The 16926-nt window shown below is 57.9% G+C and overlaps 1 protein-coding gene across 2 annotated transcripts; it reads right to left on the bottom strand.

The window, feature by feature from the left end:
• Positions 1-1217: 1217 nt before the first annotated feature.
• On the bottom strand, positions 1218-14779 carry LOC128836863 (basic salivary proline-rich protein 2-like). Of its 2 annotated transcripts, none has more exons than XM_054027542.1 (2): positions 14655-14779; positions 1218-7945 (listed from the first exon to the last, which is right to left on the bottom strand). In XM_054027542.1, exon 2 carries the CDS (start codon positions 7897-7899, stop codon positions 6028-6030), a length of 1872 nt encoding a protein of 623 aa, XP_053883517.1. In that variant the 5' UTR covers positions 7900-7945; positions 14655-14779; the 3' UTR covers positions 1218-6027. The 2 variants fall into 2 exon arrangements, with proteins under 2 accessions (XP_053883517.1, XP_053883516.1); XM_054027541.1 differs by having other exon boundaries at positions 14662-14779.
• Between the last annotated feature and the right edge of the window lie 2147 nt (positions 14780-16926).

Genomic DNA, 16926 nt, shown 5'->3' with positions numbered 1-16926 from the left:
TGATTTGTTCAGGACATTATGGGATATTGTCAACATGGCACAGCTGCCAGTCAAGTCCTAGGCACATACAGATATCAAATGAGACCAAACGGGCAAGCGTCTTGATCTGCACTCAGTCTACATGACTCATTTGAATGTAGGAATTCATCTTGTCTACTTCGGAGCGATAGAGCCTGGGGCTAATCTCACTCCTTGGGAAACAGGTAACAAGGGTTGATTACTATGCCTCCATGGGTCAACTGGCATGTAAGTAATTGGCAGATTGTCTTCTACTCTAGCTTTGGATTGTTTTTCCTCTGGTGTGATAGCAGCACCAAAGTTGCTGACACAAACAGACATAAGCGAGACCCAGTTTTGAGTGACTGAGTAAACACGTTTTCGATGGTGGTTGTGTGATTTCATTCTGAAAACCTACATGGTTATATTGACCGTACTAGTTTATGGAGCCACATCATAGTCCAACACTATTCTTGTCATCTTATGTCCTAAACTCATAGTTGTTGCTAAGGGTATTTAAGCCAATTAAACTCTCATGACCTTTTCTTTAGTTAAGCAATCAACATGAGAAGAACCCTAAGAAAGGTGAGACAGGTAATCAGATAAGCAGTTGCTAAACCAAGGTTTATTTTATACCCTGTATTTCTTACAAGTCCACCCACTTCTTGCTGTGTTGAGCCCAATGACTTCTGTTAGATCAAATCATTTCAGCCCTGTTGTGAGACACAGGCAGAGAACAGGGGGGCCCGAGCTGCCAGCCTGAGGATGTGGCAATGGGATGGAACTGCTGAGGTGAGAGATGCCCAGATGACCCCAGCAGGCAAGCACCCATGGTGCAGAAGAAGGAGGTCAGAGAAGATGGGCATTGCCTTGAAGGAATAGGAGAACAGAGGCACACAACTCACTGCAGAGGATATGCTGGTAGTTTTTCCCTCTATATTTTTTAAAAACATTTTATTCATAGCATTATTCTGAAGAGTTTACATCAGCCCTCTGTACACGTTCTGAACATGCTTCAGTGGGAAAGACAGCTCCATGGGAACACCTCCCGCCCCCGCCCCCCCAGCCCCTGATCTCCCAGCTGCCCAACCACAAACTCCCTGCCCCCTCCCAGAGAATGGCTGCTGCCCCCAGTCCTGCTGCGGAGGGAGGAAATGCTGCGTTCCCTTATACAAAACACTGAGGAGTCAATTTAAATTACTGATCAATGGCGCATCAGCTAACCATGCTCGGTCAGTTTATTAAGCAAAGATAGATCAGCACAATACAGAAAAGCAAAGGTTAGCACTGTACCAGCTGGGGATACAGGCTCACAGCAGTTTTCAATCCGTTCCAAAATCATGAGCTTAGTTGACATATTTATATCCTGCGTTTTCAATAGGCAGAAACCCCCCCACATCTCACGGTCGCATCAAAGACCTAATTTCCCTATCCTTATCTACTTTCCCCACCTGTTTTTCAAGGTTTACCGACATCATCACCCAAGACACCTGCACCAATCCTCCTGTCATTTTATACCCTGTATTTTGTACACTGTTATTTGGCAAACCTTAACAGAACATGCATCTCGTTTGACAGTTCCTACACTTACAAATACCAAAAGTTATATAAAGCTCACTCCATAGTCTTTGATTAATTTAGAGTGCACAAGTCACTGATCACGGTACTCACACAGCTACGTAAAATTTATCACACCAACTGACATTGGTGGGTCTCACACAGATCTGAAGACTAATTAATACTCAACTGAAAAGGAAACAGCAAAATGGTTCCCTGCCTTGCACATGCTCACAACCTCATGGAGACCACCAGAAGCATCACAGGTGAAGATGGAAGAAACAATAAGTGGAGAAACACCATAAGTAGACATGATTCCACTATCCTGTCATCCTGGTGTACGGAGTTGGTCTGACCAGCTTTTAACTCATTTTCCAAACAACCCACCAGGTTATCTGAGGCCGTAAGCAAGCCATTCCTAGCAAAGAGATAATAGTTTCTTTTTAAATATGGACCTTTCAAAATCAGCTCAGGGATCACAAGTCAACAACTGTAAGCTTAGCATGAACACAAAGCATGCTAGGAGTCTGCTTCATAGTTACAGAACTTAGCGTAAGTGCAGAAAATACAAAACGGTCAGAAACATATGATATTGGCTAATAACCGCCCCCCACCCCACATTATAGCAACAGGGTGACAACCCTGGGGAAAAAAACATGTAGCTGATGTGAAAGCATTTAAATTAAGTTTAGGCTGTTTTAGCAAAACACATGACAAAACAAAACTGACACACACAAAATCAATACAATTAAAGCCTTAAGAGTAATCTCTATCCAAGCATTAGACATAAGTATTTCTAAGTTACCATCATGCCTGTGATTATGTAGAATCTTTTCTGCTTTGGGCATGACATCGCTAATCTGAGTAAGATGCATCTCTCTTCAGTCCAATGATGTTTTTACATTTGAGGTTAGTGGATCAATGTATAGGTTAAACAACTGGTATTTTTTAAACTTCATCCTGGTGATGGGGTTCACTGTGGAGAATGGATTGACTGATGCCTGTTCCGACCTACACATTATGGTTTGACTTGCAACACTGTGGGTCAAACAAAGCTGGAGTGGCGATATCACAAGCAAAGTCTCTATATGTTTTTTTTTTTTAAACTGGTTACTATGCAATACCATCTCTCCAGAGCCTAGGTCACCCTGACTGCTGGTCGTCACCCCTGGATGAGCTTTGCAGGACAAGAAGCTGTAGCATCTTGTTCACCTGTCTCGTTGAGCCATGTCAGGCTGGCACGGCCACGGACAGGAGTTATGATGTCAAAGGCAGCAGGCTACATGTGGTGGGCTCCAGGTTTGTACTGCTGAATGAAATACCAGTAGCTGTGGTACATCCAGACACTCGTCGTAGATGTAGAGGTCTTCTTCTAGGGAATCAAGTGACTGGACAAATGCCAATTTATTAAACATGGCAGCACTAAGATTCGGACATTGGAAGCCAAGACTGTTTAGATCAACAAGTATCTCGGTTATGATGAGGTGTCAACGACTCCAAATTAAAAAACTGTGCTCAAGGGAATCTGTTTGCAGGATTTGAGACATTGCTGGTTTACAAGAGCCTTTGAGATACACTGAGGGAAAGACCATTTAGCTAATTGTTTGTCATTGATAAAAATCAGGAAATTTATCCATTTCAACATCACTTGACAAATTGGTTATGGCAGTTAACACATAACTTCCGTACGTTGTGCAAATAATCTCCTTACCTATGCCATGTTCCCTTTCTTTCCTATTATTTATAATTAATTCATTAATTTTGGTGTCCAGCTGAACAGTTTAGCAATGTCATGCTTATTATACACACACACACACACACACACACTCTACCTACCTTTCCTCAGTAGTTAGGCTATTAATGCCGTATTATAGGTTTAGAAACTGTTTCCACTGCCTGGTACTTGAAATAGTTAATGCGTCTTTTTATATTTTCTAAATCTCGCCTGTTCGAAAAAGACATCCCTGATCCAACTAATCCTAAAATGGAACCAACAATTCCATCAAAACTTCAGAGTTGCCTATTTTGAAAGATACCAGACTATGTAATAGTTTCTTGAGCAGCTCCCAGATTTTGCACTTGTCCCTGATAAAATGCTATTGAGTCTAATAACAAAGATGCGTACAGCAACAATACATTTGTTTTTACACAGTGGACAAATTCAGCAATATTCCATTGAGAAAGATTTAAAACAACAGTTATATGCATAAACTGCACATTATTAAGCAAAGCACCAGGGACTGAAATAGCAGTTAGACCAGTAAGCAAGCACAGGTCCAACCTTAGGGCATGTAACATCTCTATAGCCAATTGCATACTCAGTTGTTCTTACATAGTAGGTGGACGTGTAACTGGCTCATCTGTCACCTGTAGGTTTATCTTTTCCCTTCCGATGCCTGGGGGTTTCTTCACTGTGCACTGATATATCTCGGTGTCTTTGGTCTGGGCGACGCACCTCTAAAACAGCTGAAGTTGGGTAGCATACTAAACTTTATACACATTTCTCTTATTTCCAGTAACCCGATTACACATAGATGAATTTAATTTACCCACAATTCAATGGGGAGAAAGCCATCTATTATACAAATTATGCTCCAATAAGCATAACAGAAGCATGACCTGGTCTCCCACTTTCCAGTCAGTTTCCTTTATCTTTGCCAAAATACACTTCTGCTTTTCACTTTGATATTCCCAATTCGTTAGCTATGTACACATGTGCTTGTTTAAGGTAGTCTTTGAAATTTTTGCACGAAACATCCATTTTTATTCCCTCAATCCCGTGCATCATTAGTTTTTCATAGATGTTTTGAAAGTCTCATTTTTCTATGCATCATTATCTCAAACAAAATGCAATTTCTTGCACTAGCAAAGCAGCCCGGTTGCCATGTGAGTGAAGTAATGGAATGAGACTGTCCTGGTGTCTTCCCTTTAGAGAGAAAAACTTTCTCAACATCAGTTTGACTATTCTGTTCATCCTTTTCACCTGTCCTGAGCTCAGTATGGAATGTGGAACTTTTGTTTTGTCCCCAACACCAAAAGACAATTTTGTGCGATTTTTTTCCTGTAAAATTAGTTCCTCGATCTGATTTCAATTTTGCCAGTAAGGCCCAATAGGAGAATACCTGGACTACAACACACGAGCCGTTGCTGAAGCAAAAAATATTTATTTCCTTTTTAACTTGCAGGTAACAGTCCCACAAAATGAATCGACAAAGTAGACCATGGCCCTGAATTTTTATGAGTTTTAAGGGGAGCACTGTTCTTATTACTTTGAGATCATTTTGCACACAGATCAAGCAATCGTCACAGTATTATTCTATTTCACTTCATTTCTTATCTCTGGCTACAAACCTACTCTCTCCAATCTTTGCCTGGTTTTATCAATCCCTTACTATCCTCCTGAGGGAACATCATGGACCAAATAAATCAAATTTTCAAAATTTGCTCTGGCACCAGTCATATTAGTGCCCCATTCCCTTTTTACATAAGAAAGCAACTCTCCATGGCTCTCTATTTTGGTTTGTAAGATTTTAAGAGTAAGTCCTATAATAATTCCTTCTTTGCCTGCACTTGTTTTATTGCTTCTGACAACACGGCAATCTACCTCTGCAGAGCCTACAAATCAGGTACGGTCTCTGCAAGACTGATTGCTAAAACAGAAATGCTCACAATCTTATGGAAAGAGCCCATCACTTCCTTGTCACCCCTTGAGCACTTGGTTTAGCAAGAATTAGCGATAAGATTTTCATAATGAAATGGAGCCACACAGCTTTCTTCATTAGCAGAACGGTGAATATCACTGCCCGTCCTGCAGCAGACTGGGGTCTGATTCCCAACAAGGAAGCTGCACTTCAAGGTTTAGAATTTACCAGTGACTCCGGTAAGAACAGAGTACCTTTTAAACAAAAAAAGTAATGAAATGAGAAGGGCGAGGTGGGGGACACAAAAATAAAATGACGAAGCACGCAAGCACCAAAAAAAATGTAAGAAAAAAATTCTAGGAGGAGAGCGTAGAATACAGAAGGACAAGCAATTTATAAGAGATGGGAGGGGAAATCTATGGCCAGGGCGGGAGATCAGACTAGGAGCTGATCATAATGGTCTCTTCTGGCCTTGGAATCTAGGAAACCTTTAGAACAACGGGAGAGGATGAAGTGAGGGAAGCAATGTAGGAAAGGAGAGAGGCAAGATCAGGGGCAGGTTTATTAGAAAGGCTGGAATTCGGTGGGGGCATTACATAGCCATGCAGAATTGGAAAGCAAAAGCAAGGGTACAAGGAAACCAGTGGAGCGTTCCAAAGCACAGGCAACAGCACCAAGTTCAGCACCCTGAGTTGAGTGAGGAGAGAAAGGAGCAGACCATGAACACCGAAGCCTTTGAGTTAAACCGTCCTCATCAGACAGTGGTGTGGGAATTTGAAGATTTAAAGGCTGCTCTCTCTTCTTTTTAGACCTGTTCCTTTCTTCTCCTTTTCTACATTCTGAGTGAGCCACTGATGGGCCCCGTTTTGCTACTGCTAACTGCTGCTGTGCTACGGGTGGAGCGGGCTGGGGGGTGTTCAGAGGCACCACTTTCCCCCAACGAGTTGCCATCTGGCTCTGCTTCAGGGGCGGCGTTCTGGGGTGGGAGCAGGGCCGAGGTCTCACTGCCCAAGTCTGGCTTTTCTTTCTGCCAGAGCGGGGCCACCCCATCCTCACTATCCAACGAGCTCTCGCTGCCGGCCAGGACAGGCTCCTCCTTCCTCCACCGTCTCCTCCTCTTGCGGCCAGGCAGAGGTGGCTCGTTCTCAGCAGAGGTGTCACGGTCTGAGGCTGACCCGGAGCACATAACTGCCACCTCCATGTGGGGCAAAGCTGGGCTCTTGGAGGGCCGGCCCCGCTTGCGCTTGGAGGGTGACTCAGCAGTGGGGACAGCCGGGGCCCAGGGCACCTTGGGGGGCCGGCCCCGCCGGCGCTTCTCCAGAGGCTGCTCACTGCTTACTGTCTTGCTCCTGGACGAGGCTGGTTCAGGGGCACTAGATCCTGGCTTCTGGGCATGTGGCTTTGGGGTGCTGGGTGAAGGCTGTGCTTCCCCCTCCCCTGGCAATTCTGAGGTCCTGCTCCTTGGTGAGGAGAGTTCAGGCATCTTGGTTTCCAGCTTCATGACATGGGATGTGGGGACACCGGGTGGTGGCTGCACATCCCCCTTGCTGATTTCTGGAGACTTGTTTTTAGAGGGCCGGTGCCACTCACGGGGCAAATCAGCATGGGGGATGACCAGGGCACCCCGCACCTTGGGAGGTCGGCCCTGCTTGCGCTTCTCGAGGCGGGAGTTGCTCTCACGGCCGTCTGTCTCGCTCCCGGGTGAGAACAATTCAGGGGCCTTTGTCTCCAGCTTCCTGATGTTGGACTTAGGAGTGCCGGATGGCAACTGCGCCTCCCCCTGGCTCAGCTGCTCCAGAGACTTGATCTTGGGAGGCCGGCCCCGCTTGCGGGGCAACTCGGCGCTGGGGATGACTGGGGAACACTGTGCCTTGGGAGGCCGGCCCCGCTTGCGGGGTGACTCAGTGTTGGGGGCAACTGGAGAACCCTGTGCCTTGGGAGGCCGGCCCCGCTTGCGGGGTGACTCAGCGTTGGGGGCGACTGGGGAACCCTGTGCCTTGGGAGGCCGGCCTCGCTTGCGGGGTGACTCAACGCTGGGGGTGACCACCACCAGGGAACCCTGTGCCTTGGGAGGCCGGCCCCGCTTGCGAGGCAACTCACCGCTGGGGGTGACCACTACCAGGGAACCCTGTGCCTTGGGAGGCCGGCCCTGCTTGCAGGGTGACTCAGCACTGCGGGCGACTGGGGAAAACCGTACCTTGGGAGGTCGGCCCAACTTGCGGGGAGACTCAGCACTGGGGGCGATTGGGACACGGTGCGCCTTGGGAGGCCGGCCCCGCTTGCGTTTCTCCACTGGAGAGTCATTCTCACAGATCTTCTTGCTCCTGGGTGAGGAGGGCTCAGGCGCCTTGGTTTCTGGCTTCCTGGCATGGGACTTGGGGGTGCCGGCTGGGGGCTGCACCTTCCCCTGGCTTGGCTGCTCCACAGACTTGTTCTTGGGGGGCCGGCCCCGTTTAGGCTTGAGGGGCACCGTGGACAGGCTGGGGGCCATCTCTGGCTCAGAAACTTCGTCTTCGCTCTCCACCTCGATCCTGCGGCTGGCGGGCTGGCTGCGATGCTGCAGCAACTCCTCGCCGCTGGAGGACAGCGCCAGCTCCGAGATGCTGCTGGCCCAGCTGCTGCCGCTGTCGTTATCTTTCTGGTCCAACTCCCTCCTGCCACCCAAGTCAGGCAGTTTGTCCTCAAGCCCCATGTCCTGGGTCATGCTAGTCAGCTTCTCCTGGAGCTAAGCTCACAGACCTGCGGGCCAGCTGGGGGAGGGCAGAGACAGACACCAAGTGGGGAGGGGGCAGAGACCACTTCCCCCTCCCCAAGCATTAGAGCCCCACCCCCAGGTCCCCCTCTCCTTCCCTAACCACTCACCTCCCCCCAATTGCCCCATTCTCCAGCCCCTCCCCCCAGCTGCCCGCTCAGCCAACCAACCCTCTCCTCCAGATACCACTCACCTCCCCCCAGCTCCCTCCTTCTCCAGCCCCTCTCCCCAGCCCCCCCTCAGCCAACCAACCCTCTCCCCCAGATACCACTCACCTCCCCCCAGCTGCCCCCTCCTCCAGCCCTCCTCAGCCAAACCCCTCCCCCAGCTACCACTCACCTCCCCCCCCGCTGCCCCTTCCTCCAGCCCCCCCTCAACCAACCAACCCCCTCCCCCAGCTACCAGTCACCTCCCCCCCGCTGCCCCTTCCTCCAGCCCCCCCTCAACCAACCAACCCCCTCCCCCAGCTACCACTCACCTCCCCCCCCGCTGCCCCTTCCTCCAGCCCCCCCTCAACCAACCCCCTCCCCCAGCTACCACTCACCTCCCCCCCCGCTGCCCCTTCCTCCAGCCCCCCCTCAGCCAACCAACCCCCTCCCCCAGCTACCAGTCGCCTCCCCCCCCCGCTGCCCCTTCCTCCAGCCCCCCCTCAACCAACCAACCCCCTCCCCCAGCTACCACTCACCTCCCCCCCCGCTGCCCCTTCCTCCAGCCCCCCCTCAACCAACCAACCCCCTCCCCCAGCTACCACTCACCTCCCCCCCCCGCTGCCCCTTCCTCCAGCCCCCCCTCAGCCAACCAACCCCCTCCCCCAGATACCAGTCGCCTCCCCCCAGCTGCCCCCTCCTCCAGCCCCCCCTCAGCCAACCCCCTCCCCCAGATACCACTCACCTCCCCCCCGCTGCCCCCTCCTCCAGCCCCCCCTCAACCAACCCCCTCCCCCCCGCTGCCCCTTCCTCCAGCCCCCCCTCAGCCAACCAACCCTCTCCCCCAGATACCACTCACCTCCCCCCAGCTGCCCCCTCCTCCAGCCCTCCTCAGCCAACCCCCTCCCCCAGCTACCACTCACCTCCCCCCCCGCTGCCCCTTCCTCCAGCCCCCCCTCAGCCAACCAACCCCCTCCCCCAGCTACCACTCACCTCCCCCCCCGCTGCCCCCTCCTCCAGCCCCCCCTCAACCAACCAACCCCCTCCCCCAGCTACCACTCACCTCCCCCCCCGCTGCCCCTTCCTCCAGCCCCCCCTCAGCCAACCAACCCCCTCCCCCAGCTACCACTCACCTCCCCCCCGCTGCCCCCTCCTCCAGCCCCCCCTCAACCAACCCCCTCCCCCCCGCTGCCCCTTCCTCCAGCCCCCCCTCAGCCAACCAACCCCCTCCCCCAGCTACCACTCACCTCCCCCCAGCTGCCCCCTCCTCCAGCCCCCCCTCAGCCAACCCCCTCCCCCAGATACCACTCACCTCCCCCCCCGCTGCCCCTTCCTCCAGCCCCCCCTCAGCCAACCCCCTCCCCCAGATACCACTCACCTCCCCCCCGCTGCCCCCTCCTCCAGCCCCCCCTCAACCAACCCCCTCCCCCCCGCTGCCCCTTCCTCCAGCCCCCCCTCAGCCAACCAACCCTCTCCCCCAGATACCACTCACCTCCCCCCAGCTGCCCCCTCCTCCAGCCCTCCTCAGCCAACCCCCTCCCCCAGCTACCACTCACCTCCCCCCCCGCTGCCCCTTCCTCCAGCCCCCCCTCAGCCAACCAACCCCCTCCCCCAGCTACCACTCACCTCCCCCCCCGCTGCCCCCTCCTCCAGCCCCCCCTCAACCAACCAACCCCCTCCCCCAGCTACCACTCACCTCCCCCCCCGCTGCCCCTTCCTCCAGCCCCCCCTCAGCCAACCAACCCCCTCCCCCAGCTACCACTCACCTCCCCCCCGCTGCCCCCTCCTCCAGCCCCCCCTCAACCAACCCCCTCCCCCCCGCTGCCCCTTCCTCCAGCCCCCCCTCAGCCAACCAACCCCCTCCCCCAGCTACCACTCACCTCCCCCCCCGCTGCCCCTTCCTCCAGCCCCCCCTCAGCCAACCAACCCCCTCCCCCAGCTACCACTCACCTCCCCCCCCGCTGCCCCTTCCTCCAGCCCCCCCTCAACCAACCAACCCCCTCCCCCAGCTACCACTCACCTCCCCCCCCGCTGCCCCTTCCTCCAGCCCCCCTCAACCAACCAACCCCCTCCCCCAGCTACCACTCACCTCCCCCCCCGCTGCCCCTTCCTCCAGCCCCCCCTCAACCAACCCCCTCCCCCAGCTACCACTCACCTCCCCCCCCGCTGCCCCTTCCTCCAGCCCCCCCTCAACCAACCCCCTCCCCCAGCTACCACTCACCTCCCCCCCCGCTGCCCCTTCCTCCAGCCCCCCCTCAACCAACCAACCCCCTCCCCCAGATACCACTCACCTCCCCCCCCCGCTGCCCCCTCCTCCAGCCCCCCCTCAGCCAACCAACCCCCTCCCCCAGATACCACTCACCTCCCCCCCGCTGCCCCCTCCTCCAGCCCCCCCTCAACCAACCCCCTCCCCCCCGCTGCCCCTTCCTCCAGCCCCCCCTCAGCCAACCAACCCCCTCCCCCAGCTACCACTCACCTCCCCCCCCGCTGCCCCTTCCTCCAGCCCCCCCTCAGCCAACCAACCCCCTCCCCCAGCTACCACTCACCTCCCCCCCCGCTGCCCCTTCCTCCAGCCCCCCCTCAACCAACCAACCCCCTCCCCCAGCTACCACTCACCTCCCCCCCCGCTGCCCCTTCCTCCAGCCCCCCCTCAACCAACCCCCTCCCCCAGCTACCACTCACCTCCCCCCCCGCTGCCCCGTCCTCCAGCCCCCCCTCAACCAACCCCCTCCCCCAGCTACCACTCACCTCCCCCCCCGCTGCCCCTTCCTCCAGCCCCCCCTCAACCAACCAACCCCCTCCCCCAGCTACCACTCACCTCCCCCCCCGCTGCCCCTTCCTCCAGCCCCCCCTCAACCAACCAACCCCCTCCCCCAGCTACCACTCACCTCCCCCCCCGCTGCCCCTTCCTCCAGCCCCCCCTCAACCAACCAACCCCCTCCCCCAGATACCACTCACCTCCCCCCCCCGCTGCCCCTTCCTCCAGCCCCCCCTCAGCCAACCAACCCCCTCCCCCAGATACCAGTCGCCTCCCCCCAGCTGCCCCCTCCTCCAGCCCCCCCTCAGCCAACCCCCTCCCCCAGATACCACTCACCTCCCCCCCCCGCTGCCCCTTCCTCCAGCCCCCCCTCAGCCAACCCCCTCCCCCAGATACCACTCACCTCCCCCCCGCTGCCCCTTCCTCCAGCCCCCCCTCAACCAACCAACCCCCTCCCCCAGCTACCACTCACCTCCCCCCCCGCTGCCCCTTCCTCCAGCCCCCCCTCAACCAACCAACCCCCTCCCCCAGCTACCACTCACCTCCCCCCCCGCTGCCCCTTCCTCCAGCCCCCCCTCAACCAACCAACCCCCTCCCCCAGCTACCACTCACCTCCCCCCCCGCTGCCCCTTCCTCCAGCCCCCCCTCAACCAACCAACCCCCTCCCCCAGCTACCACTCACCTCCCCCCCCGCTGCCCCTTCCTCCAGCCCCCCCTCAACCAACCCCCTCCCCCAGCTACCACTCACCTCCCCCCCCGCTGCCCCTTCCTCCAGCCCCCCCTCAGCCAACCAACCCCCTCCCCCAGCTACCACTCACCTCCCCCCCCGCTGCCCCTTCCTCCAGCCCCCCCTCAACCAACCAACCCCCTCCCCCAGCTACCACTCACCTCCCCCCCCCGCTGCCCCTTCCTCCAGCCCCCCCTCAACCAACCAACCCCCTCCCCCAGCTACCACTCACCTCCCCCCCCCGCTGCCCCTTCCTCCAGCCCCCCCTCAACCAACCAACCCCCTCCCCCAGCTACCACTCACCTCCCCCCCCCGCTGCCCCCTCCTCCAGCCCCCCCTCAACCAACCCCCTCCCCCCCGCTGCCCCTTCCTCCAGCCCCCCCTCAGCCAACCAACCCCCTCCCCCAGCTACCACTCACCTCCCCCCAGCTGCCCCCTCCTCCAGCCCCCCCTCAGCCAACCCCCTCCCCCAGATACCACTCACCTCCCCCCCCGCTGCCCCTTCCTCCAGCCCCCCCTCAGCCAACCCCCTCCCCCAGATACCACTCACCTCCCCCCCGCTGCCCCCTCCTCCAGCCCCCCCTCAACCAACCCCCTCCCCCCCGCTGCCCCTTCCTCCAGCCCCCCCTCAGCCAACCAACCCTCTCCCCCAGATACCACTCACCTCCCCCCAGCTGCCCCCTCCTCCAGCCCTCCTCAGCCAACCCCCTCCCCCAGCTACCACTCACCTCCCCCCCCGCTGCCCCTTCCTCCAGCCCCCCCTCAGCCAACCAACCCCCTCCCCCAGCTACCACTCACCTCCCCCCCCGCTGCCCCCTCCTCCAGCCCCCCCTCAACCAACCAACCCCCTCCCCCAGCTACCACTCACCTCCCCCCCCGCTGCCCCTTCCTCCAGCCCCCCCTCAGCCAACCAACCCCCTCCCCCAGCTACCACTCACCTCCCCCCCGCTGCCCCCTCCTCCAGCCCCCCCTCAACCAACCCCCTCCCCCCCGCTGCCCCTTCCTCCAGCCCCCCCTCAGCCAACCAACCCCCTCCCCCAGCTACCACTCACCTCCCCCCCCGCTGCCCCTTCCTCCAGCCCCCCCTCAGCCAACCAACCCCCTCCCCCAGCTACCACTCACCTCCCCCCCCGCTGCCCCTTCCTCCAGCCCCCCCTCAACCAACCAACCCCCTCCCCCAGCTACCACTCACCTCCCCCCCCGCTGCCCCTTCCTCCAGCCCCCCTCAACCAACCAACCCCCTCCCCCAGCTACCACTCACCTCCCCCCCCGCTGCCCCTTCCTCCAGCCCCCCCTCAACCAACCCCCTCCCCCAGCTACCACTCACCTCCCCCCCCGCTGCCCCTTCCTCCAGCCCCCCCTCAACCAACCCCCTCCCCCAGCTACCACTCACCTCCCCCCCCGCTGCCCCTTCCTCCAGCCCCCCCTCAACCAACCAACCCCCTCCCCCAGATACCACTCACCTCCCCCCCCCGCTGCCCCCTCCTCCAGCCCCCCCTCAGCCAACCAACCCCCTCCCCCAGATACCACTCACCTCCCCCCCGCTGCCCCCTCCTCCAGCCCCCCCTCAACCAACCCCCTCCCCCCCGCTGCCCCTTCCTCCAGCCCCCCCTCAGCCAACCAACCCCCTCCCCCAGCTACCACTCACCTCCCCCCCCGCTGCCCCTTCCTCCAGCCCCCCCTCAGCCAACCAACCCCCTCCCCCAGCTACCACTCACCTCCCCCCCCGCTGCCCCTTCCTCCAGCCCCCCCTCAACCAACCAACCCCCTCCCCCAGCTACCACTCACCTCCCCCCCCGCTGCCCCTTCCTCCAGCCCCCCCTCAACCAACCCCCTCCCCCAGCTACCACTCACCTCCCCCCCCGCTGCCCCTTCCTCCAGCCCCCCCTCAACCAACCCCCTCCCCCAGCTACCACTCACCTCCCCCCCCGCTGCCCCTTCCTCCAGCCCCCCCTCAACCAACCAACCCCCTCCCCCAGCTACCACTCACCTCCCCCCCCGCTGCCCCTTCCTCCAGCCCCCCCTCAACCAACCAACCCCCTCCCCCAGCTACCACTCACCTCCCCCCCCGCTGCCCCTTCCTCCAGCCCCCCCTCAACCAACCAACCCCCTCCCCCAGATACCACTCACCTCCCCCCCCCGCTGCCCCTTCCTCCAGCCCCCCCTCAGCCAACCAACCCCCTCCCCCAGATACCAGTCGCCTCCCCCCAGCTGCCCCCTCCTCCAGCCCCCCCTCAGCCAACCCCCTCCCCCAGATACCACTCACCTCCCCCCCCCGCTGCCCCTTCCTCCAGCCCCCCCTCAGCCAACCCCCTCCCCCAGATACCACTCACCTCCCCCCCGCTGCCCCTTCCTCCAGCCCCCCCTCAACCAACCAACCCCCTCCCCCAGCTACCACTCACCTCCCCCCCCGCTGCCCCTTCCTCCAGCCCCCCCTCAACCAACCAACCCCCTCCCCCAGCTACCACTCACCTCCCCCCCCGCTGCCCCTTCCTCCAGCCCCCCCTCAACCAACCAACCCCCTCCCCCAGCTACCACTCACCTCCCCCCCCGCTGCCCCCTCCTCCAGCCCCCCCTCAACCAACCAACCCCCTCCCCCAGCTACCACTCACCTCCCCCCCCGCTGCCCCTTCCTCCAGCCCCCCCTCAACCAACCAACCCCCTCCCCCAGCTACCACTCACCTCCCCCCCCGCTGCCCCTTCCTCCAGCCCCCCCTCAACCAACCCCCTCCCCCAGCTACCACTCACCTCCCCCCCCGCTGCCCCTTCCTCCAGCCCCCCCTCAGCCAACCAACCCCCTCCCCCAGCTACCACTCACCTCCCCCCCCGCTGCCCCTTCCTCCAGCCCCCCCTCAACCAACCAACCCCCTCCCCCAGCTACCACTCACCTCCCCCCCCCGCTGCCCCTTCCTCCAGCCCCCCCTCAACCAACCAACCCCCTCCCCCAGCTACCACTCACCTCCCCCCCCCGCTGCCCCTTCCTCCAGCCCCCCCTCAACCAACCAACCCCCTCCCCCAGCTACCACTCACCTCCCCCCAGCCCCCCCTCGGCCAGCCAACCCCCTCCCCCACCTACCACTCACCGACGCCAGCGCCCCCCACGCGCCCAGCACCTCGGTCCCAGGCCGCGCGATTCGATTGGGCCGCGCGCCGTGCCCACTTCCGGAGCAGACTGGCGGCCCACGCGCCAAGAAGGCAGGACAATCCACGGGCACTGGCAGGGAGCAAATGAGGGGCGGGCCCGGGGAATGGAGCGGCAGCCCGGTTGACCAATCGAGCTCCGCGGCTGGGCCTCGGTGGGTGAGCAGTGGGGCGCGCGGCCAAACAGATGGGGAGGGAGGAGTTTGAAGATGAGTGACGGCTCGGGTAGCCAATCAGAAATGGGGATGCAGCACCGCACTGTGATTGACGAATCACTCAGCCAATCAGACGGGGAGGAGAGAACGGTTTTCCCCAATAGCAACCAGTCAGGAGCCAAGCGAGGGGAGCGGGCCAGCCAATAGGGGAAGAGAAGGAGCTCTTCAATGGATGGCTTCCTGGGTTAACATGGGGTCCGCCAGGTGACCTCTGACCCCAGAGGCAGAGTTAGGGGCCCTCATGCCAAGGGGAGGGTCACCGCTGCAGCCTGGTCACATGACCTGACCCTGCCCTGGGCTGTCACATGGCAAACGCTGACCCCAGCTGACCCCGCGGTGCCCCCAGTTCACGTGAGGGCCCAGCCCCCGGTGACCCGTGTGACACGGGCCCTCGGGCGGCTGGGTCGGGGCTGGGGGCGCCGCGGTGGGGGGCTGCCCTGGGCGCGTCCTGCTCCCGGCCAGGCCCAAGTTCCCCGAGGCCAGAGGGGCCCATCAGGCCCCCGCGTCCGAAGCCCCCTAGAGCACAGGGTGGAGAAATTCACCCCTGGGACGAACACACACAACATATGTTCGGGGGTAGGGCGAGCAGGTGTCCGGTTTGTGACTGGAACACCCGGTGGAAAAGGGACCCTGGCCGGCCCACAACATTTTGGCACCTGAGGCGGGGAGCTCAAATGACGCCCCCATGCCCTCTCGCTTGGGCCAAAACTTTGAAAGGTCTCAGTTCTGCCTTCTTCCTGTTCTGCTCCTCTCATGGTACCGCTCTGCTACCCACCCCAATAAAGGAGAACTAACAACTTAAAATGCCTTGTTCCAAAATTTTAAGTAACACTTCACTTTCAAACGCCTGAACAGCAAATGTAACTTTTCTTGTCTGTATAGTAAACACTGGCATTTTTATCTGTTTGAATAATCAAAGTGGTGCTTTCCGTGCCTTCTTGGTTGCAAAGATATGAACTGCTTCCTGCAGAAGGTTCACAGTCTGGGCCAGCTCATGCTCTATTGAGATGGTTGCAAGGCCGACCAGCCTCTCCTGTGTCATTGTGGAGCATAGATGTGTTTTTATTAACTTCAGCTCGGAGAAGCTGCGTTCTCCACTGGCAACTGTTACAGGAAGTGTTAGAAGTATGCACAGAGCAACAAAAGCTTTTGGAAAGAGGGTGGTCATCTTATTTGTGCACATATATTCCACAACAGCCTTTGGAGTTGATCCTGCTGAAATGTATCTTGAAAGGGCTTTCAGTTCATCACCTAAATCACTCACATCAATATTGCGCATATCATCATGTGTCAACACTGTCTCTAGTGCCCTGCATTGCTGGTGTAGGTCTTCTTCAGGTATAGGGAGGAGTTTTGGAATATCATACAACATCCCAAATATACTGCTGTGTTCCTTGAGCTGCATGAAACGTTATTCAACTGATTGTATTGCACAATCTAGCACCTGGTTAAAGAATTCAACTTTGAATTCTTGTTTGGGGTCTCTTACGGGCTTATCCCATGCCTCGTAATCCAAATGTCTTCTTCTTCGGTGACTCTTGTATTCTTGAATGGGTGGGAAAATAGCTTCAGTGTGAAGTTCCTCTGCCAACTTCTGTGCACTCTTCAGAACGTTTTGAAATCCCTCATCTGACCGGTAAGACTGTATGTATGACTTTGCTTTGTCCAGTTGTTCCATTGCTCCAGATAGATCAAGGTCAACACCTTGGAGTCTCTTGCGTACAACATTTATTTCAAACAGTATATCATGCCACAACACTAAGCCACACAGAAATGTGAAGTTATGTATGTTTCTGGTGATGCCATTTCCCTCTGCCACTGTTCTCCCAAGAACAGTTCCTGTCACAGCATTATCCTCCATAATGGCAACTATGGCATCATCTATCTTCCCAATTTGGTGTTTGATAGGCTTTATCGCTTCCACTCGACTTTCCCATCATGTGGCACTCAGTGGTTTCCGTGTCAGAGAGGATGTTCCCAGATGTTCCTTCA

The sequence above is a fragment of the Malaclemys terrapin genome, chromosome 4 (assembly GCF_027887155.1).
Source record: "Malaclemys terrapin pileata isolate rMalTer1 chromosome 4, rMalTer1.hap1, whole genome shotgun sequence".
NCBI lineage: Eukaryota > Metazoa > Chordata > Testudines > Emydidae > Malaclemys > Malaclemys terrapin.
Note: the sequence above shows the minus strand (reverse complement) of the source record. Positions and strands in the feature narration are given on the sequence as shown.